Genomic DNA, 27,694 nt, shown 5'->3' on the forward strand with positions numbered 1-27,694 from the left:
ATATCAGAGTGCTTCCACATAAAATTAAGCAATAGCAAAGCTCCTAAATGGACCCCATAGAGACTTTAACACTGTTTGGGTTTAAATCTCTGCTTTATGAATTTTGTTTTTATTGGTTGGTTCAGTTGTTTGTTACAGTTTTTTATTTCTTTTATTTTTCAAAGTTGTCATGTCACTGTTGTGCATATCTGTCATAAACAGATGGTTAAGGGTTAATGCCTCTTTTACCTGTAAAGGGTTAAAAAGTTCACCTAGCCTAGCTAACACCTGACTAGAGAAACCACTGGGGGAACAAGATGTTTCAAAAGGAAGGTGGGAAGTTTTTCCTTTGTTTAGAGTTTTCAGTTTCAGCCAGAGTGAAAAAGATCAAGGAACCGGCCTCTTATCAGAGCAGTAAGTTTTAGAAAGGTGTCTCTGCAGCTTGAGGTCTTCAAACCATTTTTGAGGATTTCAATAACTCGGTCCTGGGATAGGGGTTGTATAAAATTGGATGGGTGGGGTTCTGTGGCCTGCCTTGTGCAGGAGGTCAGACTAGATGATCAGATTGGTCCCTTCTGACCTATGAGTCTATGAGTCTATAAATAGGTTTATGTTTGTTTCTTTCTAACCTGTCTTATGCAAATAGAGGTAGAATCAAATTGGGTATTTTTTTTTTGTGTAACTAAATTTGTGCCCAGGGGAACATCCTCTGTGTTTTGAATCTGTTGTCTGAGAGAGTAGCTGGTATGCTAATCTCTCCCAGAGGGTTTTCTTTTACCTTTCTTATCTTTAATTAAAAGCCTTTTCTTAATACCTGATTGATTTTTCCTTGTTTTTAGATCCAAGGGATTGGATCTGGACTCACCAGGGAATTGGTGAAGGAGTCTCTCAAGGCTACCCAGGGAGGGGAAGGTTTTGGGGGGACAGGGAGTGATCCAGACACTGAAATTCTGGATGGTGGCAGTGGTACTAAATCTAAGTTAGTAATTAAGCTTAGAGGTGTTCATGCAGATCGCCACATCTGTACCCTAAAGTTCAGAGTGAGGAAGGAACCTTGACGTATCTTTCTTGCTATAGCAGAAAATAATTTTTGAAAAGGAAGGTATGCAGCATTTCCTAAAGATGGTAAACTTTTGAGTCACCCAGTCTCCTATTTTATTGCACAGCCAGATTCCCTTGACAGAGAACACTTTGCCCTCAACTCTCATGCGCTTCATCCTATGTATTGTGATCTGCATCATCCCAGAGAATCACAGCTGTTGTAGAAGTTCATAAATTGAAATTCAGAACTGACTCTTTTAGAAAAGTGTCACAGGCAATTTACTTTCAACATTGGTGGTTGCCAGATTTGGAGAGAAGGACCCTCCATTTAACCTATCAGCCAAAAAATGTATACAATCATATCCTGAAGTTTTCCTGACACCAGGTAGCCCAAGAAAAAAGCGTACTAGCCCAAGTGAAAAAAATACATATAACACACTGCCCTCTAAGAGTCATGCCTCTGAAGTTTAAAACAACTGGGTACTATATTTTTTGCCAATCAACTTTCTATTTAATAAACTTGTTAAAACATACTCTAACTTACTCCAGCTCCTGAGTTTTGTTATGCTTTCTTTCATCTCTATGGCTTCACTTCACTTTTTTCCCACTGTTATACATCACGTTGCATCTTTGTGTGTTGTTCCCTCTTTTCCTTCTCTCTTTCTCCACCCCACAATAAACTTCATCTTCCTTTTCCTTTGTCTTCTGTTCTCTAACTTCTTTCCCTCCTTCTCCCTCTGTCTTGTACTTTTTATAATTTATCTCCCTCATTCCTCACACTCACCCACCCAACACACACTTACTCACACAAACTCATATGCCGTCCACTCAAGCATGCACTACCCAAAAGCCGCTCCCCCTCCTCCCCACAGACACATATATGCACCTATCCACTCACAGGCTCACCTCTTCCTGCGTTCCCCAACCCTGAAGGTAAGATAGCCCCATATCCTAGGCTACTCTGTTCCCTCTTTAGTCCCACTCCACTACTGTCCTGAAAAACAGTGTAAAGCAGCAACCACCTGGCCTACTCTGCTCTAAGGTTTGTCCCCACAACCCAACCCTCAGGGAAGACGCCAAAAATGCCAGATTCTCCGTACCCTGTCCCAGTCAACTGGCCAACCTGTTCCAACATTTCCCTTACCCAAGCAACCAGAGGAGTGGGTTTTTCAAGCTCTGCATATGAAACAACCTTTAATCATCAAGGTAACCTGTCCTTCAACCACCAACTCTTTTGGAGGTGCTTTAATATATTTTTTCACATTTATTCATACTCCCGCAGTATAGATGTAAGGAAGTTTCCCGTCAGTAATACACAATTCCATCAACATTTGTTATAAGCTCAGTAACATTATTTTCCACTTTCTCTTCTCTGAGAAGGCAAGAATGCCACATTATCAAGTGACTACTGGCAGTAAACCACTGGGCTCATGGTTTATTTGGTAGGACGAAGGCATCAACTACCTGACAAGGTCAATGACTCTCTCCCTTGGAGCAGTGCTGACTGGCTCATCATTAATCATTATGATCTGATCTCCTGGTATAAGTTTTCCTTCAGAGGGGCCACCTGGAGAAAAGTGAGAAATAAGCAGAGGTTAGTAGACCATTATAAACCCATGAACAGCCTCCTCTACTGTGCAGGTATTACATATGGTTTGGCTTGGAGGTCTAAAGCACTTTGCTGATAATACACCCTCACTGAAAAGCTAACAACCTAAATGTACATACCACAGTGCCTGATGTTAGGCTCTTAAAATTATATTTAGGCACTTAAATAACTGAGACTTGATTTTCCCCAACAAGTCAATGGGAGTTTCAGGTGAAAAATCAGGCCACTTTTATTTAGGTGCCTCTATGGAATTACAATAGGACTCTAATGTTAGGTGCTCGGATATGAAAGCTACGGCCTAGAGCTTGTTTCCAACTCTACTGAAATGTAAGGTTATGATTTCTTGGTGGTACATCATCCCCTTGTAGAAGGTTGAAATGAGCAAAACTCAAACTTCTGACCACGAAATTCCTTTTTGTTCTCTGACAGTGTTAGATGCAATCCTGTAAGTGAGTGCGAATGGGTTATCAAAGGAGGTGAAGAGCCTATACATTTTCAGCAACTGTGGGGTTGGCCGAGCAAAGGTACATGTTACTAGGGCATATTGTGGCAGTGCTGAAAGAGGGTAGGGTTACAGTTGCATAGGCAACTTTAACTGCACATTTCCTAGTTTTCAGAAGATTGAGTTTTGCTCTACTCAGCCTTAACTTTGTATTAACATAATTATTTGCCACTGAATTTCCAAGGTTTTTTACCATGAAAAGATACGCTCCTGTTAGGAATTAATAGTCTGAAGAAGCAAGGAGGACATCATCATCTGCTATAAATGAACTCGAGTGCTGTGTGTAATACAGGAGCAGTGGTTTAAGGCAGTGATTCTCAACCTGGGGTGCAAGGCAGAGGTCTTACAGTGGGTACATCACCTCATCTAGATATTTGCCTAGTTTTACAACAGGCTACATCAAAAGCACCAGCGAAGTCAGTACAAGCTAAAATTTCATACAGACAATGACTTGTTTATACTGCTCTTAATACTGTGGCAAACTCAGGACACTTAGCTACCAGGAGAGGGGTAGAAATTAGTCCCAGAAGGCTTAACCATGGAGGAATAAGGTTCAGCTGGAACAGGGGTTACCAGGGAGCTAATTAGTTTCAGGTGGCCCCAATGGCTCGAGATCTTTTTAAACTCTCCCTGGCAGGGAAGCAGGGGGGAGGAGAGAAGTAGAGTAGCTGCCAGTGAGTAGGGGCAGCTGAACTCAAACTTTTCTTGCAAGGCAGATTGCACTCTCCCCAGAAGGAGAGGAAAACAGAACAAGGGCCTGACTGAGAAGGGATCAGCCAGATCCTGCACGACTGTGAAGGGCTTTTGCTTTGCCCAAGCCTGTGTCTCCAAGGCTAAGAAGGACTGAGCTAGCAGAGGAAAGGCAGGTACTTTGCCACACGTGGCGTCAGGAGTGGGATGTATTAGTGAGTGAGGCTCGGTGGCAAGCCATCACAGGGCAAGGTAAAAAAAAAAAAAGAGAGAGAAAAAAATTTGGGGGGGGAGGGGAATGGAGGATGTACTGAAGGCGTTGATGCAGGCCACTGAGGCTCAACAAGAGGCTACTCGAGTATAGGTGGCGGCCCAGCGAGAGTCCGTACAGGTACAACAGGAGACCAACCAGCTGCTGATGAGCCAGGCGGCCCAAGATCGAGCCACCCTGACCGAGGTAGTGAACCAGTTGAAGGCCCTGACCACGATGACGCACGAGGCCCAGGGGACCTGGCCGCTACGGGCAAGCAACTACTTACAGAAGATGACAACAGATGATGATATAGAGGCGTATCTCCTCGCGTTCGAGAGGACGGCACTGCGGGAGGCCTGGCCCCAAGACCAGTGGGCAGGTCTACTAGCTCCATTCCTGTGTGGGGAGGCCCAGAAAGCCTACTTCGACATGACCGCAGAAGCGGCTATGGATTACCCTCGGCTGAAGGCAGAAATCCTGGCGAGGGCAGGCGTGACGCCATCCATAAGGGTCCAGCGCTTCCACGAGTGGAAGTACTGGGAGGACAAACCACTGAGGTCCCAGCTATTTGATTTGATACACCTTGTGCGGAAGTGGCTCCGCCCCAAGGCCCGTGGGCCGCAGAAGGTAGTAGAAACCGTGGTATTGGACAGGTACATGAGAGGGTTGCTGCCCGACATATGAGGGTGGGTCCGCCAAAATGATCCCTCCTCTTATGACGATCTAGTTGCTCTCGTGGAGAGGCACTTAGCAGCCCAAGAACTTTCTCAGACCACCAGGGGAGGAAGGCGCCAGTATCGGAGACAAGCCTCTGTGCCGAGGCCCCGGTTTGCCCTAGCTCCAGGCCGGAAAATGGAGGGGAGGCAGGAGGCGGAAGAGCTGCCGGCAGCCCCGGAGAGACTGGAGGACTGCGGAAGAAAGGCTCAGGGGATAAATCCCAGCAGCCCGAAAAATAGGGGGCTGCCCCGAGGGGGGTACCGCTGTTATGCCTGTGGTGAATCAGCGCATATTGCTGCCCAATGCCCTAATCTAGGAGAGCCCATGCAGTGTGAACTGGGAGATATAGGGGGACCATGCGAGCTAATAAGTCTAGTCGGGGTTGCGATGGTCCCCCATAGGTACACTAGGCCCGTTAAGCTGAATGGTATAGAGACCACAGCATTAATAGACTCGGGAAGTGCAGTCACACTGGTCTCAGGGAAGCTGGTCAGGCTGGGCCAACTATCCCAGGCCAAGCGCTCGGGAATATCCTGTGTACATGGGGATATCAGCTATTACCCGACCGTTCCCGTACTCATAGAAGTTCTTGGGAACCCCGCTGAGTTGCTGGGGGAGTCGTTCCGAAACTCCCTTACCCTGTCCTTATCGGATGAGACTTCTCGGGGTTTGATGGTCTACTCCCCAGGGAGGAGGGAGAAGGACTCTGGGACCCAAAGGGTGGCCCAGATCAGGGACCCTCTCCCCGCCTTCCACGAGTTTAGCCAGGATGTGTTCTTCCCACTGGGGAAGTCCAGGAAGACTCGGAGGGAACGGAGGGCCGATAAAAGGAGGGGGATGAGGATCCTGACCCGGTACCTGACACCTACACTGGCAGGGGAAAGAGGGGACTCAGCTGACAGCAGGACGGGGTCGGCCAACTACAACCAAATTGTTGGACCGGGTTCCCCAGGCGCTGTCCCTGAGGGGAAGACGGAGGTAGACCCCTCTGAAATAGAGCCAATAGGGACCGCACATGGGACTTTTGGTCAGGATCAGGCCAACGATCCCACATACCACAACATTTTTAAGGAAGTAGTCAAGGTAAATGGGGTCCCAGTGGAGGGGAGAACTAAGGGCCCAGGGCCGTATTATATGATTAAAAAAGATCTGCAGTATAGAGTAGTCTGCGTCCAAGAGCAAGTCATTGAACAACTCTTGGTCCCCCGGAAGCATCAAAAAGCAGTAATGGATCTGGCCCACAGTCATCTATTTGGGGCCCACCTAGGGATGCATAAGACTCTCGATCGGATTCTACAGAGGTTTTTTTGGCCTGGTATTTATGCGGCAGTCTGGCGATATTGTTCCTCCTGTCCAGAGTGCCAAATACATGGGCCCCGACCATACTTAAGGGCCCCTCTGGTACCTCTGCCGATTATTGAGGTTCCATTCGAGCGAATAGCTATGGACATAGTGGGGCCATTGGAGAAGTCGGCCCGGGGCCATCAATACATCCTGGTAGTACTAGATTATGCCACCCGATACCCCGAGACCATCCCCCTACGGAATGCTATGTCCAAGACCATAGCCAAAGAGTTAGTCCAGATATTCTCCAGAGAAGGGATACCTAAGGAGATCCTGACGGACCACGGGACCCCCTTTGTTTCTAAACAGATGACGGACTTGTGTACCATGCTTCACATACGGACCCTCAGAACGTCGGTCTACCATCCCCAGACCGATGGCCTCATTGAACGTTTTAATAGGACGCTGAAGAGCCTGTTACGGAAGGTGATTAGCCGCGACGGAAAAGACTGGGATGCCCTGCTATCTTATGTACTGTTTGCCGTACGGGAAGTTCCTCAGGTTTCCACTGGATTCTCCCCCTTCGAGCTGTTATATGGTCGACACCCCAGGGGCATACTGGACCTGACTAAAGAAGACTGGGAAGAACAGCCGAACCCGGGGAGAAACATTGTGGAACATGTGCTGCAAATGAAAGACCGAATAGCCCGAGTCACCCCTCTTGTGTGCGAACACATGGAGAAGGCCCAAGGGACGCAACGGACGTACTACAATCGTCAAGCACGGACCCGGAAGTTCCAGGTGGGGGACCGGGTGATGGTGCTCATACCCACGGAGGAGAGCAAGCTCCTGGCCAGATGGCAGGGGCCCTATGAGGTAATCGAAGCCATAGGAGAAGTTGACTATAAGGTCGGGCAGCCAGGTCGCCGGAAGCTGGAGCAGATCTACCATATAAATCTGCTGAAACCTTGGCGGGATAGAGAAGCTCTGGTAGCTGCGCTGGGGGCACCATCCCCTAAAGGCGATCAGCCCAACCTGGTAGGAATATCCCCAGAGCTGACCCCGGAACAACGATCCGAAGTGGTCAGCCTGATCAAACACAACCAAGATGTGTTCTCGGAAAAGCCAGGCAGGACTACTGAGGTTCACCATCACATCTTCACAGAACCTGGAGTGAAGGTGCACGTCAAGCCATACCGGATCCTGGAGGCCAAGAGAGAAGAGATTACGAAAGAGGTCAGGAAGATGCTGGCCTTAGGAGTCATTGAAGAGTCTCAGTCAATGGTCCAGTCCCGTGGTTTTAGTGCCTAAGCCAGACGGCAGTATAAGGTTCTGCAATGACTTCCGCAAGCTAAATGAGGTGTCCCGATTTAACGCCTACCCTTTACCCAGGATAGCTGAGCTCATTGACAGACTGGGAAAGGCCCGTTTCATGTCTACCCTTGATCTTAGTAAGGGCTATTGGCAGATCCCCCTGGCTAAAGCCGACAAGGAGAAGACGGCCTTTGCAACCCCAGAAGGACTATATCAGTACACTGTTCTTCCCTTTGGGTTGCATGGGGCCCCCGCTACCTTCCAGCGGCTGATGGACAAACTGTTACAGTCCCATGGGGAGTACGCTGCTGCCTATCTTGATGACGTCATCATATATAGCCCCGACTGGGAGACGCACCTAAGAAAGGTAGAGGCAGTCCTGGATACCCTGAGAAAGGCTGGACTGACTGCAAATCCCTCCAAATGTTCGATCGGGTTAGCTGAGGCCAAATACCTTGGATATATAGTGGGGAGGGGTGTGGTGAGGCCCCAACGCGACAAGCTAGACACCATACAGAAGTGACACCGACCACTCCGGAAAAAACAGATCCGAGCATTCCTCGGATTCGTGGGGTACTATAGACGTTTCATTCCCCACTTCGCTACCAGGGCATGCTCATTAACGGACCTGACCAGGGCTCGGGGCCCAGACATAGTAAAATGGTCTGCTGCGGCCGAAGCCGCTTTTGCAGATCTGCGAACGGCCCTCTGCACAGACCCCGTACTGATAGCTCCCGACTGGAGGGAGGAGTTTATCCTACAAACAGATGCCTCTGAAGTAGGGCTGGGGGCGGTGCTTTCACAAATGGTTGGAGATGACGAACACACGTCCTCTTCCTCAGTAGAAAGCTCCTGCCTAGGGAATGGAAGTAGGCCATAGTGGAAAAGGAATGCTTGGCAGTAAAATGGGCCGTTGAAAGCCTCCGCTACTATCTACTGGGACGGAGGTTTACCCTGGTCACGGACCATGCCCCGTTGCAGTGGATGCACCAAAACAAGGACAAAAATGCGAGAGTAATGAGATGGTTCCCATCGCTTCAACCCTTCCACTTCACAGTGTGACACAGGTCGAGAACCCAACTTGGCAATGCGGATGGCCTGTCGAGGGTGCACTGCTTTCCGACCCAAGTAGCCCAACCCCATAATGCTGAGTGTGTGGGGGGGGGGATATGTGGCAAACTCAGGACACTTAGCTACCAGGAGAGGGGTAGTAATTAGTCCCAGAAGGCTTAATCATGGAGGAATAAGGTTCAGCTGGAACAGGGGTTACCAGGGAGCTAATTAGTTTCAGGTGGCCCCAATGGCTGGAGACCTTTTTGCACCCTCCCTGGCAGGGAAGCAGGGGAGAGGAGAGAAGTAGAGTAGCTGCCAGTGAGTAGGGGCAGCTGAACTCTGAAACTTTTCTTGCAAGGCAGATTGCACTCTCCCCAGAAGGAGAGGAAAACAGAACAAGGGCCTGACTGAGAAGGGATCAGCCAGACCCTGCGCGACTGTGAAGGGCTTTTGCTTTGCCCAAGCCTGTGTCTCCAAGGCTAAGAAGGACTGAGCTAGCAGAGGAGAGGCAGGTACTTTGCCACAATACTATACACTGAAATGTATATTCCAATTGATCTATAATTATATGGTAAAAATGAGAAACTAAGCAATTTTTCAGTAACAGTGTGCAGTGGCACTTTTTTATTTTTATGTTTGATTTTGTAAGCAAGTAGTTTTTAAGTGAGCTGAAACTGGGGTACACAAGACAAATCAGACTCTGAAAGGGGTATAGTAGTATGGAAAGATTGAGAACCACTTGTCTAAGGTAAAGCTGGTAAATTGGGGTACACTGTTCCTTTGGGAATGGAGGATCTGGGATTTCTGTGGGTATTCAGGGTTCAGTGGCTGGAAAACACAAGGGGACACTTTGAAGGGACTTGGAACCATCTATTGTCAGCTTGCTGGGCAAAGACAGAGGAGAGTGCTGGAGTGGCTGACAGACTGGTTTGTGCTGGAGGCATGTGGCAACAAACTTACAGCCCTGGGTGCCCCCAAGATGCATCACATGCAGGTTGGGGTGCACTGTCAGAGCTGTGGAGTTGGGGTTCAGGCAGGTTGGGGTGCACTCAGAGCTGTGGCATAGAGTCCTGTGCCTGATTAGTGCAGAGATACCAGGATCCTGCAGGTCCCACAGGACTTGCTGCCATAATAGCGAGAGCGTGTAAGAGTGGGTATTGCAGGATTAAAAATAGTCCTGTGCAGGGCTCTAATGTGGAGTTCGTGGGGGTTTGGGTGCATCGGCAGAGCTCAGGCTGCAGGGTGGTTGCGATGAGGGGATTGAAGTGCACAGGTAGAGCTCAGGGTGCAAGGGAGTTAGGGTGCACTGGCAGAGCTGAGGAGGTACCATGCCTCCCGTGTCTGAGTCCTCAAACTCTCTTGCCTCCCATACCATCCATCTCCATTTCTGCCCTGGTGTAACATCACTGGTTCCCTAAACTCCTCTCCCCCAGTTCCCACACTCCTCTGGCCTCTGATACACTTCCCCTCCCAGGAAGCATTCACATGTCTAATTCCCCCCTCCCCCACTAATACTTTAATTACATTGACCCCAGAAGAAAATTGCTAGCCATGACTCACAAATGGTAGCAACCCTCCCTGTCCAGAACTTCTTTTGTTTTAGGTGGGGACTTTCAATGAAATTATCCTTAGTTATGTTAATTGAGGGATGAGTTCACAGCAATCAAGAGGTCTATGATTCATTCCTTTGTTAATACTTCTCACTTTAACAGTATAAGGCAGCAGAAGGAGATTTTTGTTTTAAGGGGGGGGAACTCGGGAAACCTTTTGGTCAAATTTGAATTACCAGTGCTACCTCCACACCCCCATGGGGCACACCAAATTTCGAAGCATCAGATTAACCATCTGGATTTTAAAGCACTTAAAAGAGTCTAGCTTTAAAGCATATAAAATATTGGAAGAGACCCTCTAGTCATTCTTCTGTACTGGTGCATGTGCAGTGTAAAAATGTACATTTTCATAATTACTGTTCTCAGTTTGAGTCCCCCAAAGATTTAATGGGTGCCATGCACTCCCTTGGGCAAACCTTGACAGACTGAGACCATTTTGACCTGCATCAGATCAATAGTTTGGTCTTTAGTTCTAGGCAAAAAACAAACAAACAGAAACCTAGAAACTTTAAAACAAATATCGATTTTGGGGAACATCTGTCTTATATGACTTCAGATTTGGGTCATTAACCCTACCTGGTACTCTCCTAAGGCACAACAGGTTTCAAAACATCTGACTAAGCATGTTGATTTTATAGGACTTAGAAAGGTCAACTTTTACACAGATGTCATGATGCAACCTTAAGAATAGTGGCACTCCTGCACCACTATAACAACAACTTTACTCTTTGGAAGCACACAACAAGCTTTTTGCTTCCCTTAACAAGCTCCCGAAAAAGGAGCACAGTGTCACAGCCTCAGATGAAAGATTATACTTGTGCTAATGTCTTGTCTTTAAACTTTGTAACAATGGTATAAAACAGAAGATGAAATCTTAAAAGAAAAAAATTCTTACTGCCTGACACAATTCATTCAGACAACAAGAGGAAGCTGTGCTTCTGTTTGGTTTGGAGTTTTATTTTACTTCTGAATCCACTATAAATGGAGTTTCGCTATGTACAAATGCACACAGGTTCCACTGTATTTGTCCCCACTCTTACTTTGGTGATTGAATATAAATAGCCATGACTTTGGTGATTGAATATAAATATGCTTCCCCAACTGGGCTTTAAATATGACAGTTACACTAAGTAAAGCTATTTCGGGGGAAAGAACTGTCTGAGATTAATCAGGACTTCAGGGGGGCCAGATCCTAACTGCATAATTTGCTTTATTTGCAAGCAGTACAAACACCATTTGCACACACACCTGGGCAAATCACATGTAGATGTTCTACTGGCAGTTCTGCTTGTCCTCTGCTCTCTACAGTGCTTTCAAAAGAATATTGAAAGTTCAAGGTCTTTGTCCTTGTCTTCAAGGCAATCTGTGGCCTGGGCCCAGTATGTCTATAAGTTTGCCTAAAACTTCGGGATGAAGACCACGATCAATAACTCCATTTGTCAGGCACAATTGAACTTTCTATCACAAAGGCAAAACTCCTCTATATAGGAGACAGAGCTTTCTCAGCGGCCAATCTGAGAATATCAAGTATCAGAGGGGTAGCCGTGTTAGTCTGGATCTGTAAAAGCAGCAAAGTGTCCTGTGGCACCTTATAAACTAACAGACGTTTTGGAGCATGAGCTTTCGTGGGTGAATACCCACTTCGTCAGATTCATGTAGTGGAAATTTCCAGGGGCAGGTATATATATGCAGACTTGCCTGCATATATATACCTGCCCCTGGAAATTTCCACTACATGAATCAGACGAAGTGGGTATTCACCCACGAAAGCTCATGCTCCAAAACGTCTGTTAGTCTAATCTGAGAATGTGGAACAAACTCTCCCAGGAACGAATGGTTGTCACAAACCTTACCATCTTCCCTGACAAGTGAAAGGTGCATTTCTCTGATCCTGCCTTCTCTAATATAAACACAGTCCAGTGTCCATAAAGAAAACAAAAAACCAAACCCCAGCAGCAACAAAATCCCTACCAAAATAAAACCCTACGCTGCACACTCAGTTCTCACCCTGATGAGCAGATGAGAGAAGAAAAACTTATACATAACATAGTTTAATCACATAACTGAATGCATTATGGAAGAAGTTCAGAAACTATGTGAGGTGGGTGGTATAAGAAACTATACAGAATAGAAATAAAAATTGAATAAAATTCTTTCTTTAAATGAAGTTGGTCAACCAGTAAAGTCAAACAACAGTAATGGCTAAGAATAATAACTATGATATTGGCTTTTTGCTGCTAACAAGTTTGGAACGAGTGCAGTGAGAAACAATATTCCCAAGTACAAGCCCTTACAGAATCATAGAATTGTAGGGTTAGAAGGGACTGCAAGGGTCATCTAGTCTAACCCCCTGCCAAGATGCAGGATTTGTTGGGTCTAAATCATCCAAGACAGGTGGATCTTCAGCCTCCTTTTGAAAACCTCCAGTGAAGGAGCTTCCATTACCTCTTGAGGCGTCTGTTCCATTGTCCTACTGTTCTTACAGCTAAGAAGTTTTTCCTGAGATTTAATCTAAGTCAGCTATGCTGTAGTTTGAACCCATTGCCTCTTGTCCTGCCCTCTGTGGCAAGAGAGAACAACTTTTCTCCATCTTTTTTATGGCAGCCTTTCAAGTATTTGAAGACTGCTATCATATCCCCTGCCTTAATCTCTCCTTTTCCAAGCTAAACATACCCAGTTTCTTCAGCCTTTGCTCATATGGTTTGTATTCCATCCCTTTGATCAGCTTTGTCACCTGCCTCTCAATCCTTTCCAGTTTCCCAAATCAGTGGTTTTCAAACTTTTTTCTGGGGTCCCAGTTGAAGAAAATTGTTGATGCCTGTGACCCAATGGAGCTGGGGATGTGGTAAGGGCTCAGGGCTGGGGCAGAGGGTTAGGGCAGCAGGGTGGGGCTGGGAATGAGGGGTTCAGGGTATGGGAGGGGGCTCTCGGCTGGGGCACAGGGTTGGGTTGCAGAAGAGGGTCAGGGCTCTGGGCTGGGGGTGCAAGCTTGGGGTGGGCTAGGGATGAGGGATTTGGGGTGCAGGAAGGGGTTTCAGGTTTGGGGGAGCTCAGGGCTGGGGCAGGGGATTGGGGCATGGGCTTACCTCCAGTGGCTGCCAGTCATTGGGCTTCCTGCCTGTCCTGGCACCGCGGACTGCTCTGCTCCCCAGAAGTGGCCAGCGGCAGGTCTGGCTGCTAGGCGGAGGCCTGCAAGAGGCTTCACACGATTCTTGCCTGCAGGCACTGCCTCCCCCAGTTCCCATGCCAATGGGAGTGCAGAGCTGGTGCTCGGGGTTGGAGCAGCGTGTGGAGGCCTGTGGCCCCCTGCCACAACTCAAAATTGTATTTGCTTTTTTTGCAACAGCATCACATTGCTGACTCATGTTGAAGGCATAAGCCACCACAACTCCCAGATCCTTTGCAGCAGTGCTGCTGCCAAGCCAGTTCTCCCCCATTCTGTATTTGTGCATTTGGTTTTTCTTCCTTAATTGTAGGACCTTACATTTGTCTTTCTTGAATTTCATTTTGTTGTCTATAGCCCAGCCTCCAATTTATCAAGATCCCTTTGAATTTTAGCAGAATTCTCCAAAGTATTGGCAACTGTCCCCTAGCTTTGTGTCATCTGCAAACTTGATCATTATGCTCTCTATACCTACATCTAGATAATTAATAAAGATGTTAAACAACATCAGATCCTGAACAGATCCCTGTGGAACCCCACTTGAGACCTCCTCCAGTCTGATATCATTCCATCATTACAAAGGCATGTTCAGCATATCAGAATGTAGGGTATGTCTACACAGCAGTTAGACACCTGTGGGTGGCCTGTGCCAGCTGACTCGGGCTCGCAGGGCTCAGGCTAATGGGGCTCAGACTAGCAGGGCTGTTTAATTGCACTGCTGCCCGAGCTCTGGGATATTCCCACCTCATAGGGTCCTAGAGCTCGAGCTCCAGCCTTAGCCCGAACTCCTATACTGCAATTATACAGCCCTGCAGCCTGAGCACCTGAGCCCAGGGCAGCTGGCATGGGTCAGCTGCAGGATTTTAACTGCAGTGTAGACATACCCTCAGAATACTAGTGGGGAGGGATAGCTCAGTGGTTTGAGGATTTCCCTATTAAACCCAGGGTTGTGAGTTCAATCCTTTAGAAAGTTGGGGGAGATGGTTGGGAAATGTTCGGGAGATCTCCACGCCAGAACATAACCTGGAGAGGGAAGTAAACAAAGTGAGCGGGGATACCCTTGCGGCCCCAAGATTTGATCCAAGGAGGAATAGTGGAGTAGAAACCAGAGTAACGGGTGATGCTGGTGGTAGAAAGTTTGTGCACGACGGGGGAAAGAATGTCACTGACGCCAAACGCCGAAAATTAAAAGGTTTGTACACTAATGCGAGGAGCCTAGGTAACAAGATGGAGGAACTGGAGTTACTCGTGCAGGAAGTGAAGCTGGATATTATAGGGATTACCGAAACCTGGTGGAATAGTACTCATGACTGGAGCACGGGTATTGAAGGCTATGTGCTGTTCAGAAAAGACAGGAAGAAAGGCAAAGGTGGGGGAGTAGCCTTGCACATCAATGATGAAATTAAATGTAGCAAAATAAGATGCGATGGAATGGATAAGACAGAGTCCGTCTGGGCAAAAATCACGCTGGGTAAAAAAGCAACTAGAGCTTCCCCTGAGATAGTGCTTGGGGTGTGCTACAGACCGCCGGGATCGGATTGGGATATGGATAGAGACCTCTTTAATGTCTTTAATGAAGTAAACACAAAGGGGAAATGTGTGATTATGGGGGACTTCAACTTCCCGGATATAGACTGGAGGACGAGTACTTGCATGAATAATAGGGGTCAGATTTTTCTGGATGTGATAGCGGATGGATTTCTTCATCAAGTAGTTGAAGCACCTACAAGAGGGGATGCCATTTTAGACTTGGTGTTGGTGAGCAGTGAGGACCTCGTAGAAGAAATGGTGGTAGGGGACAACCTTGGTTCGAGTGATCATGAGCTGATTCAGTTCAAACTAGATGGAAGGATAAACAAATGTAGATCTGCGATTAGGGTTTTTGACTTCTCCAGGGCTAATTTTAAAGAGTTAAGGAAATTAGTTAGGGAAGTGGACTGGATGGAGGAATTAGTGGATTTAAATGTGGAGGAGGCCTGGAATTTCTTTAAGTCACAGCTGCGGAGACTGTCGGAAGCCTGCATCCCGAGAAAGGGGAAAAGAACCATGGGCAGGAGTTGTAGGCCAAACTGGATGAGCAAGCAACTGAGAGAGGGGATTAGACAAAAGCAGAAAGCTTACAGGGAGTGGAAGGAAGGCAGGATCAGTAAAGAAAGCTACCTTGCTGAGGTCAGAACATGTAGGGATAAAGTGAGGAAGGCTAAAAGCCGCATTGAACTGGAACTTGCAAAGGGAATCAAAACCAATAGTAAAAGGTTCTACAGCCACATAAATAAGAAGAAAACAAAGAAAGAAGAAGTGGGGCCGCTATACACTGAGGATGGAATGGAGGTTAAGGATAACCTAGGCATGGCCCAACATCTAAACAAGTACTTTGCCTCGGTTTTTAATAAGACTAGTGAGGAACCTTGCGATGATGGAGGGATGATAAACGGGAATGTGGATATGGAAGTGGATATTACTGCAACTGAGGTAGAGGCCGTACTTGAACAGCTCGATGGGACAAAGTCGGAGGGCCCGGACAATCTCCACCCGAGGATATTAAAGGAACTGGCGCGTGAAATTGCGAGCCCGTTAGCGAGAATTTTTAAGCAATCGATAAACTCGGGGGTTGTGCCGTATGACTGGAGGATTGCTAATGTAGTTCCTATTTTTAAGAAAGGGAATAAGAGTGATCCGGGTAATTATAGGCCTGTTAGCTTGACGTCTGTAGTATGTAAGGTCTTCGAAAAAATTTTAAGGGAGAAAGTAGTTAAGGACATAGAGGTCAATGGGAATTGTGACGAATTGCAACACGGATTTACTAAAGGTAGATCGTGCCAAACCAATCTGATCTCCTTCTTTGAGAAGGTGACGGATTACTTAGATAAAGGAAATGCGGTAGATATAATTTACCTAGATTTCAGTAAGGCGTTCGACACGGTTCCGCACACGGAGCTGTTAGTTAAATTGGAAAAGCTGGGAGTGAATATGAAAGTTGTAAGGTGGATAAGGAACTGGTTAAAGGGGAGACTCCAGAGGGTCGTATTGAAAGGTGAACTGTCGGACTGGAAGGAGGTCACCAGTGGAGTCCCTCAAGGATCGGTTTTGGGACCGATCTTATTTAACCTTTTTATTACTGACCTTGGCACAAAGAGCGGGAATGTGCTAATAAAGTTTGCGGATGACACGAAGCTGGGGGGTATTGCTAACACGGAGAAGGACAGGGATACTATTCAGGAAGATCTGAACCACCTTGTAAACTGGAGTAATAGAAATAGGATGAAATACAATAGTGAAAAGTGCAAGGTCATGCATTTAGGAATTAATAATAAGAATTTTGGATATACGTTGGGGGCGCATCAGTTGGAAGCGACGGAGGAAGAGAAGGACCTTGGGGTACTGGTTGATAGCAGGATGACTATGAGTCGCCAATGTGATACAGCTGTTAAAAAAGCAAATGCGATTTTGGGATGCATCAGGCGGGGTATTTCCTGCAAGGATAAGGATGTGTTAGTACCGTTGTATACGGCGTTGGTGAGACCCCATCTGGAATACTGTGTGCAGTTCTGGTGTCCCATGTTCAAGAAGGATGAATTCAAACTGGAACAGGTTCAGAGACGGGCTACGAGGATGATCCGAGGAATGGAAAAACTGCCTTATGAAAGGAGACTCAAAGAGCTTGGCTTGTTTAGCCTGGCCAAAAGAAGGCTGAGGGGGGATATGCTCGCCCTATATAAATATATCAAGGGGGTTAACGTTAGGGAGGGAGAGGAATTATTTAAGTTTAGTACTAATGTAGCCCCGAGGACAAATGGGTATAAACTGGATATTAGGAAGTTTAGACTTGAAATTAGACGAAGGTTTCTGACCATTAGGGGAGTGAAGTTCTGGAATAGCCTTCCGAGGGAAGTAGTAGGGGCAAAAGACTTTCCTGGCTTTAAGACAAAGCTTGATAAGTATATGGAGGGGATGTTATGATAGGATCGTTAATTTGGGCAATTGATCTTGAATTACCACCAGACAGGTCTGCTCAATGGTCTGCGGGGAGATGTTGCATGCGATGGGTACTGAGTTGCTGCGGAGAATTCCTTCTTGGGTGCTAGCTGGTGACTCTTGCCCACATGCTCAGGGTTTAGCTGATCGCCATATTTGGGGTCGGGAAGGAATTTTCCTCCAGGGCGGATTGGCAGGTGCCTTGGAGGTTTTTCGCCTTCCCCTGCAGCGTGGGGCACGGGTCGCTTGCTGGTGGTGTCTCTGCAGCTTGAGGTCTTCAAACCATTTTTGAGGATTTCAATAACTCGGTCCTGGGATAGGGGTTGTTATAAAATTGGATGGGTGGGGTTCTGTGGCCTGCCTTGTGCAGGAGGTCAGACTAGATGATCAGATTGGTCCCTTCTGACCTATGAGTCTATGAGAGGGCCATTTAGGGAACTGGGGTAAAAATCTGCCTGGGGATTGGTCCTGCTTTGAGCAGGGGGTTGGACTAGATGACCTTCTGAGGTCCCTTCCGACCCTGATATTCTATGATTCTATCTAGCATCCATGATTCACTTGGTTACTGGAATGCATTAATAATACTCACATGTGCCATGGTATTTGGTCCCAGCAGGCCTCAGTCAGTGTAAATACAAGTTCAAAATTATTACATTAAATTCAGTTTAAAAAGGCAATTCCAAAGAAATCAAATCTCTTAGCAGACAACATTAAAAGTCAATGCAGTCATGCTGGAAATCTGAGCACATCCATCTCACTGCCAGCAATACAGCCAGCATAGAAATGGAGTTAGTAAAGTCTCAAAACCTGCTTTTGGGGCTAGGCAAGGGGAAAAACCATACCTGGTGTTACGGAGCGTACAACAACTGGTTTTTCACTGCCAGCCACAAAACCGAATCCCAGCACAGGGTCCCTCCTCATTTCCACTTTACGAGGGGCTGGAGGGGTGATTTGGCAGCTCTCTATTCGAGGGTCTTCAAATGTGGCCGACTGTGTCATGTGACTGTGGGGAAAAAATGAATGAAAAAAAGGAAAGGATCATTAAAATGTGTTTTTGTGGTACCTATACAAGCCAAACACCTTACACTTACAGGATAGGGGGAATATTTGAGATAGTCTCTCTGAAAGAACCAAAGTCTCAGCTTAATTAATGTTTTACAATCTTATGCATTAGTTTTCTTACACAGAGGTTAATAATATATCTCAGACTAAAGAGCTAATTCACTAACCAATACTTATACCTGCACACAACTCCCACATCTGACAGTATACATTTGACCAGCTCTAAATATATGAGAAAAATCAAGGTTTCCGCTTTTGTATTTTGAATTTTTCATCCTCCTTTTGCCAGGGAGAGGAGGAAAATAAAGCAACCTTGTATTTATTTAAAATGTTACAATTACATTCCAGAAAATGAAGTGCCCAATTTTCTGCTGTAACGTGTGAGAGGAGAGGGCATTCCCAGTCAACGTGCAGCCTTAAGTATAAAACATTCAGCACAGTTTGCATATATTTGAGCAGCCTCAAGCCCCTGGAAACAAATGTAACACTCAATTGTATATTTAGAACACTGGATCATTTGTTTTTGGATCAAAAGAAGATTAATACAGAGGAGAAAGAAGAGAAGAGAAGGAAAACAACAACAATTGGTGATGACTTTGTCTTCTTATTACAGTACTAGGTAGAATCAACCCTCAAAAAGATAAGTCTCGGTTTATTCTGGTAGAATGTCACACTCAAACTCTGTGCATAAGAAATGGTTAAAATCAATTAATTTAAGTTATCAAAATCATATCCTAGAAAACAGAAGTCTTTATCTGGCAGGAGAAGATCGTGCTGTTAAGCACCCTTTTTGAGCAGAAAAGGTTAAGGAACAGGAAAGTCATCCAGTGTGACATATTGTCAGTTTGAAAGTCGGTCTCCTTAGGAATATATGGACTGTAATAATAGCAGACACAAACACCACCTCCCTCTATATCATAAAAAACATTCATAATAAATGAGAACTGGCTGGGATTTCATTCAGGTTCAGAGGTCTACCTCATCTTCCCCCTCCTTCCATCTTCAAGAATTGAGGTTTTCACATTCCCGCAAGAACACCCCAGGAAATGTATGTGTAACTTGTAATATGTAGAAAAGCTGTGTGCACCAATCATCCTTCCATGTTTAAAGCCTCTTCAAGTTGGTGGTTTCTCCTCCCTACACCTAACACACTTATACAGTCCCACTGGTACTGGTACAAATGTTCTCTGTTCCTGTAGTTAGCTTTTATTGTTAACTTAAAAAGAACCAACAAAACAAGCCTCAGTATTTTTCCAAAGTTTCTCCCTGCAGAACCTCTCCATCTATGCTCATGGGTTCCCTTGATCAAACCCTTTTATAGTCATGGCTGGTGCTAATAGGACTTAGTCTGAGTCAGAGCAAGTCAGCTGAAACAGCTTTGTACCTCTGTGCAGGGTCCTAATATTTGCATTAGGGTGAGTCAGCAAAAAAAGAACCTGCTGTCCTGTCCCAGCTTATTCTATGACTAGAAATGTATTTTCTCCTAGTTTGTATAGTACAGCTCACATATGACAAAAATGAACACCTTAGACATTTTGAAACTTATCTCTTTATTTCTAAATTGGCCTGCATTATGTAATATTTTTCAGTGACCTAGACGAACATATAAAATCATCACTGCTAAAGTTGGCAGATGACAAAAAAACTTGGGGGGAGGGAAATGAAAAAGACAGGTCACTGATTTAGAGCTACCAGGATCACCTGGTATGCGGGGTGCAAGCAAACAATGTGTGTTTTAATATGGCTAAATCTAGAGACAAAGACTGTAGACTGTAAATACTGCATGGGGGGACTCTATCCTGGGAAGCAGTGACTCTGAAAAAGATTTGGGGGTGATGGTTGATAAACAGTTGAACATGGGCTTCTAGTGCAATGCTGTGGCAAAAAGGGCTAATGCAAATCTTGGATGCATAAACAGAGGAATCTTGAGTAGGAATAGTGGTTATTTTACTTCCAAAGCTGACACTAGTACAACCAGTTCTAGAATAGCGTGTCCAGTTCTGGTGCCCGCTATTCAAGAAGGATGTTGATAAACTGGAGAGGGTTCGGAGAAGAGCCATGAGAATGATTAAAAGATTAGAAAACATGCCTTAGAGTGATAGACTAAAGGAGCTCAATATATTTAGCTTCACAAAGAGAAGGTTAAGGGCTGACTTAATTACAGTCTATAAGTACAGACATGCTAAGTTCCCTCTAAGCTGCACGGCCGCACAGATGCCTATTAAGCCTTTCACAGACACTCAGAACTGCGGCAAGGAGAGATGTCTCTCCCTAAGCTCTGGACCTGTCACAGTGCCCTTGCCCTGGCCCTGACTGAGCCCAGCGCCGAATCTGCTGCGGCCAGGGGACAGGCGCCCCTCCCCTGGCCCCGATCCAGCCTGGCCTGGACCTGCCACAGCAGGGAGAGGTGCCTCTCTCTCCTCCCAGCTCAGGTGCTGCTGCTGTTGCAGGGAGATAGAGCTCGGGTGGGGTGGGGTGGGGTAGGGGGAAAGTCCTTTCTCCCCACAGTAGCCCCAGGGAGTCCCACTGCACCCAACCCCCCTCATCTCCCCAACCCAGAGCCCGCACCCCCAGACAGAGCCCTCACTCCCTGCACCCCAACCTTCTGCCCCAGCCCTGAGCCCCTCATCTCCAGCCCCACCCCAGAACCCGCAACCCCAGACAGAGCCCCCACCCCTGCACCCCAACCCTCTGCCCCAGCCCTGAGCCCCTCATCTCCAGGCCCCCCCAGAGCCCACACCCCCAGACAGAGCCCTCACGCCCTCCACCCCAACCCTCTGCCCCAGCCCTGAGCCCCCTCTCACACTTCAAACCCCTTGGCCCCACACCACCACATAAATTTTGTTATGTACACCAATATGGAGGTGATGAGTCACACATCACCTCCCTATTGGTGCACATAACAAAATTCATTCTGCACATGGGTGGGAAAAATTAGAGGGAACACTGCTGCCATTAGGAACAAATATTTGACAATGTGTTCTTCAATTTAGCAGAGAAAGGTATAATATGATCCAGTGTCTGGAAGCTGAAGCTAGACTAATTCAAACTGGAAATAAGGGATATATTTTTAACAGTGGGGATAATTAACATTAGAAACAATTTAGCAAGGGTCAGGTGGATTCTCCATCACTGGCAATTTTAAAATCACAATTAGATGTTTTACTAAAAGATATGTCTAGGAATTATTTTGGAGAAGTTCTATGGCTTATGTTATACAGAAAGTCAGACTAGATGAACACAATGGCTCCTTGTGGCCTGGGAACTATGACAATGAATAAATTCAGCCCGTGATTTCCCTCTTTTTCTATACATCAAGCAATGTTAGTAACAACCGGCCCACACTCTGTCTCCTACTTCCACCCTTGAGAATCTTGTAACATTTTTCTATTGATATTGGGTCAATTTTTATGTGATGTTTAGAAAAGCTGCCATCTATTTTGATTATAGTGGTTGAAATATAGTACTTATGTCAGTATCTTCAGGATGCCCAGAATCAATTCCAGCTATTGATTTGGGTTTCCAAAGCTCTTGTCTTTAATCAAGACCCTGTTTTAGAGGATACTGACATTTCAGAAACTTGCCTATTTAACATTTTAAACTGCACTTGGGTAGTGATCATGGGGTTTCAAACATCTTCCCTTTGTTTTTCTTTATCTCTCACTTGAAAACCCTACAAAATTCTCCTCTAAATTATGTTAAAATCCTACGTCTAATCATTTTCTCCTGGTGATTGTAGCCTTCATTTCTGTAACAGGTTCTTCATCATTTGAGGCTGCCATCAATACACTGAAGTATTTACAAAATGGTGAATAAGTGAATGATTTGGATGCCAGTGCCTGAGCCTTGGAAAAATACTAGCCTTTCAGGATTGCTGTCCTTTCTGCCTTTGTATATTTAGGTCCCCAGGTACTCTAGCATTTAGTCTGGATTGAATAAGGAGAAAATGGTGTCAACTGTAGCATCCCAGATAACAAATTCCAACAACAGGAACAGGGGCTGTTCAAAGGAGCAGCTGTGCTCTTTGATGCATGGTTCCATCCTTTGCATCATCTTATCTTAAGAATCCCCAGTGGCAGCACAGTATCTATTATCCAAAGCCTAAAACAGAATATCAGCAGGGAGCAGTCAATCATGATTTTGAGTAGTGCAGCCTGTTTTAGTGATTTTTTTTAAGGCTATCCACCTACAAAATATCACCTAATAAGTCACCACAATTTACACTTCCACAAATGGCTGTACAGAACACTCCTGTATATAGGAACCTTATCCAGAAGGATTACAGGTGAACAGAAAGATGAATGTATATGACTCTTTCACAGGGTGGCACTGGCCCTTTAAGGAGGAAAAGGTCAGTGCACCTGTGATTCCTCAGCTATTTCCTAACTGGGTTTTAAGAGAGGGCATCTGGAATGCAGAGGGGGGATGTCCTTGAAGGAACTAAGGAAAGGGCACTTTAGTGCTGCCAGAGATCAGGAGACTGTGGGAGGTCCCTGTAGGAGGTTCCTAGGAAAAGCTGAAGGCAGGGGAACAGCAGCGGGGCTTATACACTGACATCTCCACGCTGTAAAGCTGGAGCAAGAGGAATGAAGAGGGCTGAGGGACAGGGGGAGTAAGGAGGCTTTCCTGGTGAGAATGAATTCCCTCCAGAGAGGCTGTGGGGATTCCCACTAGGAAGAGTGGATTGCAATGCATTGAGCAGAAAGCCTGAGGTGACTGTCTGGATAAAGAATGCTTCCAGCAGAGTTACTGGGGACTCTGAAGAAGGGAAACTGAGGCAAGTATGCCTGTTATGCCATGGCCTACTGAGGAAGGGTGCTCCAGGTGGGGTTTCCCTAGGACATACCCCTTTTAGAGATAAGATGACTACTCAAAGCTTTGCGACAGTTGGCAGGTGTTGACACAGATACTTTTTCTCTTCCAATCTGCTCAATATTGAGGTGCCAGTTGTAGCACCACAGTTAAAGCCCTGCCAAATTCACAGCCATGAACATACCTGAATAAAGACAAGGAATGGTTGGGTAATTACAAAACCTAAACCTAATTTCCGCCATACTAATTTCCCCCTACTGTTACTTCAAAAGTTATTTTTCCTCCCTTGGTATCCTGCTGTTAATTGAATTGTCTTGTTTAGACTGACCTTCACTCCATAAGGCAACTCCCATCTTTTCATGTATTTATACCTGCTCCTGTATTTTCCACTCCATGCATCTGATGAAGTGGGTTCTAGCCCACGAAAGCTTATGCCCAAATACATTTGTTAGTCTCTAAGGTGCCACAAGGACTCCTCGTTTTTTTGCTGATACAGACTAACACGGCTACCTCTCTGATCCCTGAGAAGACGGAGAGTGGGCTGGCAAACCCAAAGAGAGAGGGGAGCCAGGTACATAGGAAGTGGCCCAGGGAAACAGCTGCAAGGATGTCTTGGCTACAAGTTATAGGTTCCCTGGGCTGGAACCCAGTGCAGAGGGCAGGCTTGGGTTCTACCAGCCACTGGGTAGTGGCACCAGGTGTTGGCAACGTCTGCTGAGCAGCTAGTCCAGAGAGACTGTGATTTCCTTGGAAGGGGAGGGCCTTAAAGACCTGCTGGAGGGCCAAGCCATGGGCCCTCTGCTCTGTGAGCACAAGAGGCTGCCACTCCAAGAGCATGAGAGGCTACAGACTGAGAAGATGGATAGAGAGTCTGCTGAGGAGGGTGCAGTATCTGGCAGAGATAATCCCCAGTATGGCCAGGAGGAGGTGCCACAAATGGTGAGGGAACCTCATCACAGGGAGGAACAAGGGAAGGAGTGTGTGTGTGTGTGTGCGCGCGCGTGTGCATACACGCACATGTGTGCATGCACGCAGAAGAATGTGGGGGTTTAAAAGGAAGGTAAAAACTGGTGTGCGTGCATGTGCACAGGGGAATGTAGTGAGGTGTGACAGGAAGGGGGAAATTAGAAGAGGGAGGGGAAACCTGGGGTGGGAGTACTCCAGGAGCTTTGCAAAGAAACTGCAAAACCAGTTTAACTGGCCAGTATGCTCCACTTGGTTTGCACTGCTTCAAAGTGGCATAAAACAGCCAGAGCATACTCGAGTGCCTGGCCATAAGTGTTTACATTTTTTTAAGCAATATCTGCCACTCATTAGACATCTTACATAGGAACACTCTCTTTGAGATCCATGAGTGAAATTTTTAATTTTAAACCACAAAAATACCCAAAGAAATTCCCAGACAAAAACTAGTTAAAATGAAGTTCAGATTGAGAATATGTATCAGTAATTTTAAGGTAAAATACATTACAGGGATATTGTAATTATCATGCATGCTATTATGGAAATGCATAGTTAAGACGCCCCAACAACTTTATCTATATCCTGCAATGATACCCAGAGAGAAAACAATTCTAATGTGTCTTGACAAATTTAATATAATCTGTGACTACAGTTACTAACATTCAGTAATCATAATCATATGGTTATTGCACAGTGTCACGTGATTGGGCTCTCACTGGCAGAAAAGGAGTTAAAAGCAGCCCTAGGGAGGCTGTGCCAGAGGTAGACAATTAGAAAGGGGCTGAGAGGAGTAGCCAGTCATGATCTGGCAGGCCCATATAAGAAGGGCTGCAGGCAGAGCAGAGTTCAGTAGCTGACTAGAACCTGAGGGGAGAAGACCAGGCTCCTAGCAGGGGGGAAGAAGCCCCAGCACCTGAGACAATTCAGTGCTGCAAGCAGGGACTGGGGAGCCAGAGAGAGCTCCAGGCTGGCTGCTAGGGCCTGCAGGCTGAGGCCTCAAGGTAAGGGCAGAAGAGGGTGCTGGAGCTGCTTGGAAAGTGGCCCCAGGACAATGGATGGCAGTTGCCACTGGGGGAAGTGGTTGGGCAGAGATTGTAGGTCTCCTGGAAGGGGAGAACATGGAGCATGGCACAGCCGGAGGGCAGTGTCATGAAGGGGATGCCACGGTCCTGGGAGTGATGTGAGTCCAGGAGCAGAGGTGCTGGTGGGTGAGACACCACCAGAAGAGGGTGCAGAGCTAATTCCCAGTAGGAGGTGCTGCCGTGGTGAGTCGCATCCCATCGCACGTCACTACAGCCCAGAGCTTAAGTTGTTTGTAGACCTCATTTGTGCCTTTTCATACTTCAGCATGTTTTGAATTCTTTTTAATTTAATCTGAACACTGAATTTCATGGGTTTATAATGCTTGGTTTGGGATAATTACAACATCACTTAATGTAGGTTTTGTTAAATTACTGATCTGTACTCTCAATTTCAACTCCTTATTTATATAGTTTTTGCCTTGAAATTTGGCAGATGCAGTCCGTTTCAATAACTGAAAGGAGAGAGAGAGAGTCTACAGAAATGTCAGATCTCTTGGATTACTGAGTGACTGGCAATTGGATTGGAATGGAGGTAGGATTTTCCAGCAGAAAGACTTCCTGTCCTGGTTACAACGGTATCCATATTGTTCAACAGTGACTGTAGAAACCTCATTTTTATGAATTAAAAGATCAGGGCTGTATATTATTGATTAAGGCTGTAATTTTCTCATTGACATTCAGAAGAAGTTGGTACCTTAAACCCTTTGGAAAATCTTAGCCTGAATGAATAATATCTAAGTCAGAGGTTGAGTCAAAGTCAGTATTTTGTGGGCATCTGACTAATGAAAAAAATGGAATGGTCTGTAAGAAAAAGAGGTGGATTGATCAAATCCTTATATATTTCCAAACAAACTTTAATTTACTGAGGCTCAACTAAATTATATTTTCTTTTATTTTAATTTTTTTAAAAACTTGTGAATTTACCACATACGAAAGCTGCCAGATTGACAGGCATAAAGAGCAAAATTTATTCACATTTAAGGTATGTCTATGCTGAATTCAGAGGTGTGACTGCAGCAGGTGTGGACATAACTGAGCTAGATTGATCTACACAGGTTGCAATCACACCTCTGGATTGCAATGTAGATACAGTCCTAGATACACTGAACAATGCCCTTGCAATGTACTTCGGTACAGGCCAAAGGACAGAAGAAAGACTGCCAACCTCAAACATTCAAAAATAATGAGTCATGCCTTCCAAAATCCAGAGATTGGTTTAATTCTGAGATTTTTTTTGAAATAATAAGTTTAGGGTTCATTTTATTTTCTTCCTGTATTTTGACCCATGAGGGTGTTCTCAGATCACATTTTTGAGCTTTCCTTTGCGGAGTGCCAAAAATTTTTTTAGCTGAAAGCTGTGATTTGTACATAATCCCTCATCTCCAGAAGCTGCGGTGTCAAGTAAAACCTCCAAATACTTGATATCCTGAGACTTGTGATAAAACTGTGAGACATGGCAACACTGCTTGACATTGCCTATATACCCATTCAGTCTTTGCCTTCTCTGCTGAGACTGCCACAGCAATGATGACAATTAAAGCCAATTATGGTGGCTGAGAGCCGGAATAAGACCATCAAACTCATTTCACAAAGCCTACCTAAAAAACTAGATGGTTGCAACTTGTGGTCACTATCAACCTGGTCTATTTTAAACTAATAACCTTGAGATGAGACACTCTATATCCCTTTTCCCAGTCCCTTGTACCCTCACGTGCTTTTTCTCTAAGTTAATTTATACTCTGAGATTCCATGCACGTTGTTTAGAATTAGGGCAGTTAAATGCGCTCAACAAATATGCATCAAGCTTGCTTATTTTTCTCCTGGCAACAGGAACACTGGAAAAGATATTAAAATATTTAGATAGGCTGTTAAGTAAAGTGACCACTACTGAAAGAGAATCTGGTGGCTGCATACACTCTTCTACTGTCCAGTAAAGATTAAGGTAATTCACAATTGGAATTGCAGAATTTCTTTTTAGAAACGAACACATTTTAATCAGTTCATGAAGGAGTTAATGTCTAGACGTCAATAAAACCCTGATCCTGTATTTCCACTGTTGCAATGAATGGTGATGCCTGACAAAAGTTGACTAATTGTGAGAGAGTCTGGGTCAATACCACAGATACAAGAAATAATTGGAAGAATTGTCCTAGAAAGAAAAGATTCTGATCATTTTTCTATCAGTGTCAATTCTATTTTTTCATAAGCTTCTTCAGTGGTTAAATTCTCTAAAGCAAGGTCATTTATAACACCCTAGAACATGTCAATATAAGCCATCTGGATGAGCATATGGTGAAAATGTAATTAGAAAGAAAAAAGGTTTTGCTGGTTTCAGAAGTCGTCGGCAGCTTTTTCATGAAATTGGATACAGTGAAATCTGACATGCACAAACATTTTCCAGACTCCTTCTCCTCCTCCTCCTCCACTTCCCATGTGATGTACCCCGGAGCAAGATAAAGTGAAACAAAATCCTAACAAACAGAACCTGCATGATTACCAACCTGAAAGGGAAAAATGCAGTGTTTTACCCTTATTTTCAGGCAGGTATTGGGAGAGATTTTCTGCTATTGCAGATATTTTTATAA

At 45.6% G+C, this 27,694-nt stretch overlaps 1 protein-coding gene across 10 annotated transcripts in view; it reads right to left on the reverse strand.

Moving 5' to 3' along the window:
* Positions 1-27,694, reverse strand: part of FRMPD4 (FERM and PDZ domain containing 4) — a 478,200-nt gene that overhangs the window by 82,056 nt on the left and 368,450 nt on the right. For all 10 annotated transcript variants that reach the window (XM_050963167.1, XM_050963177.1, XM_050963218.1 and 7 more), the window contains 2 exons: positions 18,033-18,193; positions 2,485-2,587 (listed from right to left, as the gene is read on the reverse strand). In XM_050963167.1, coding sequence (XP_050819124.1) covers positions 2,485-2,587; positions 18,033-18,193 — 264 coding nt within the window. The remainder of the gene's footprint in view (positions 1-2,484; positions 2,588-18,032; positions 18,194-27,694) is intronic.

The sequence above is a fragment of the Gopherus flavomarginatus genome, chromosome 1 (assembly GCF_025201925.1).
Source record: "Gopherus flavomarginatus isolate rGopFla2 chromosome 1, rGopFla2.mat.asm, whole genome shotgun sequence".
NCBI classification, from domain to species: Eukaryota; Metazoa; Chordata; order Testudines; family Testudinidae; genus Gopherus; species Gopherus flavomarginatus.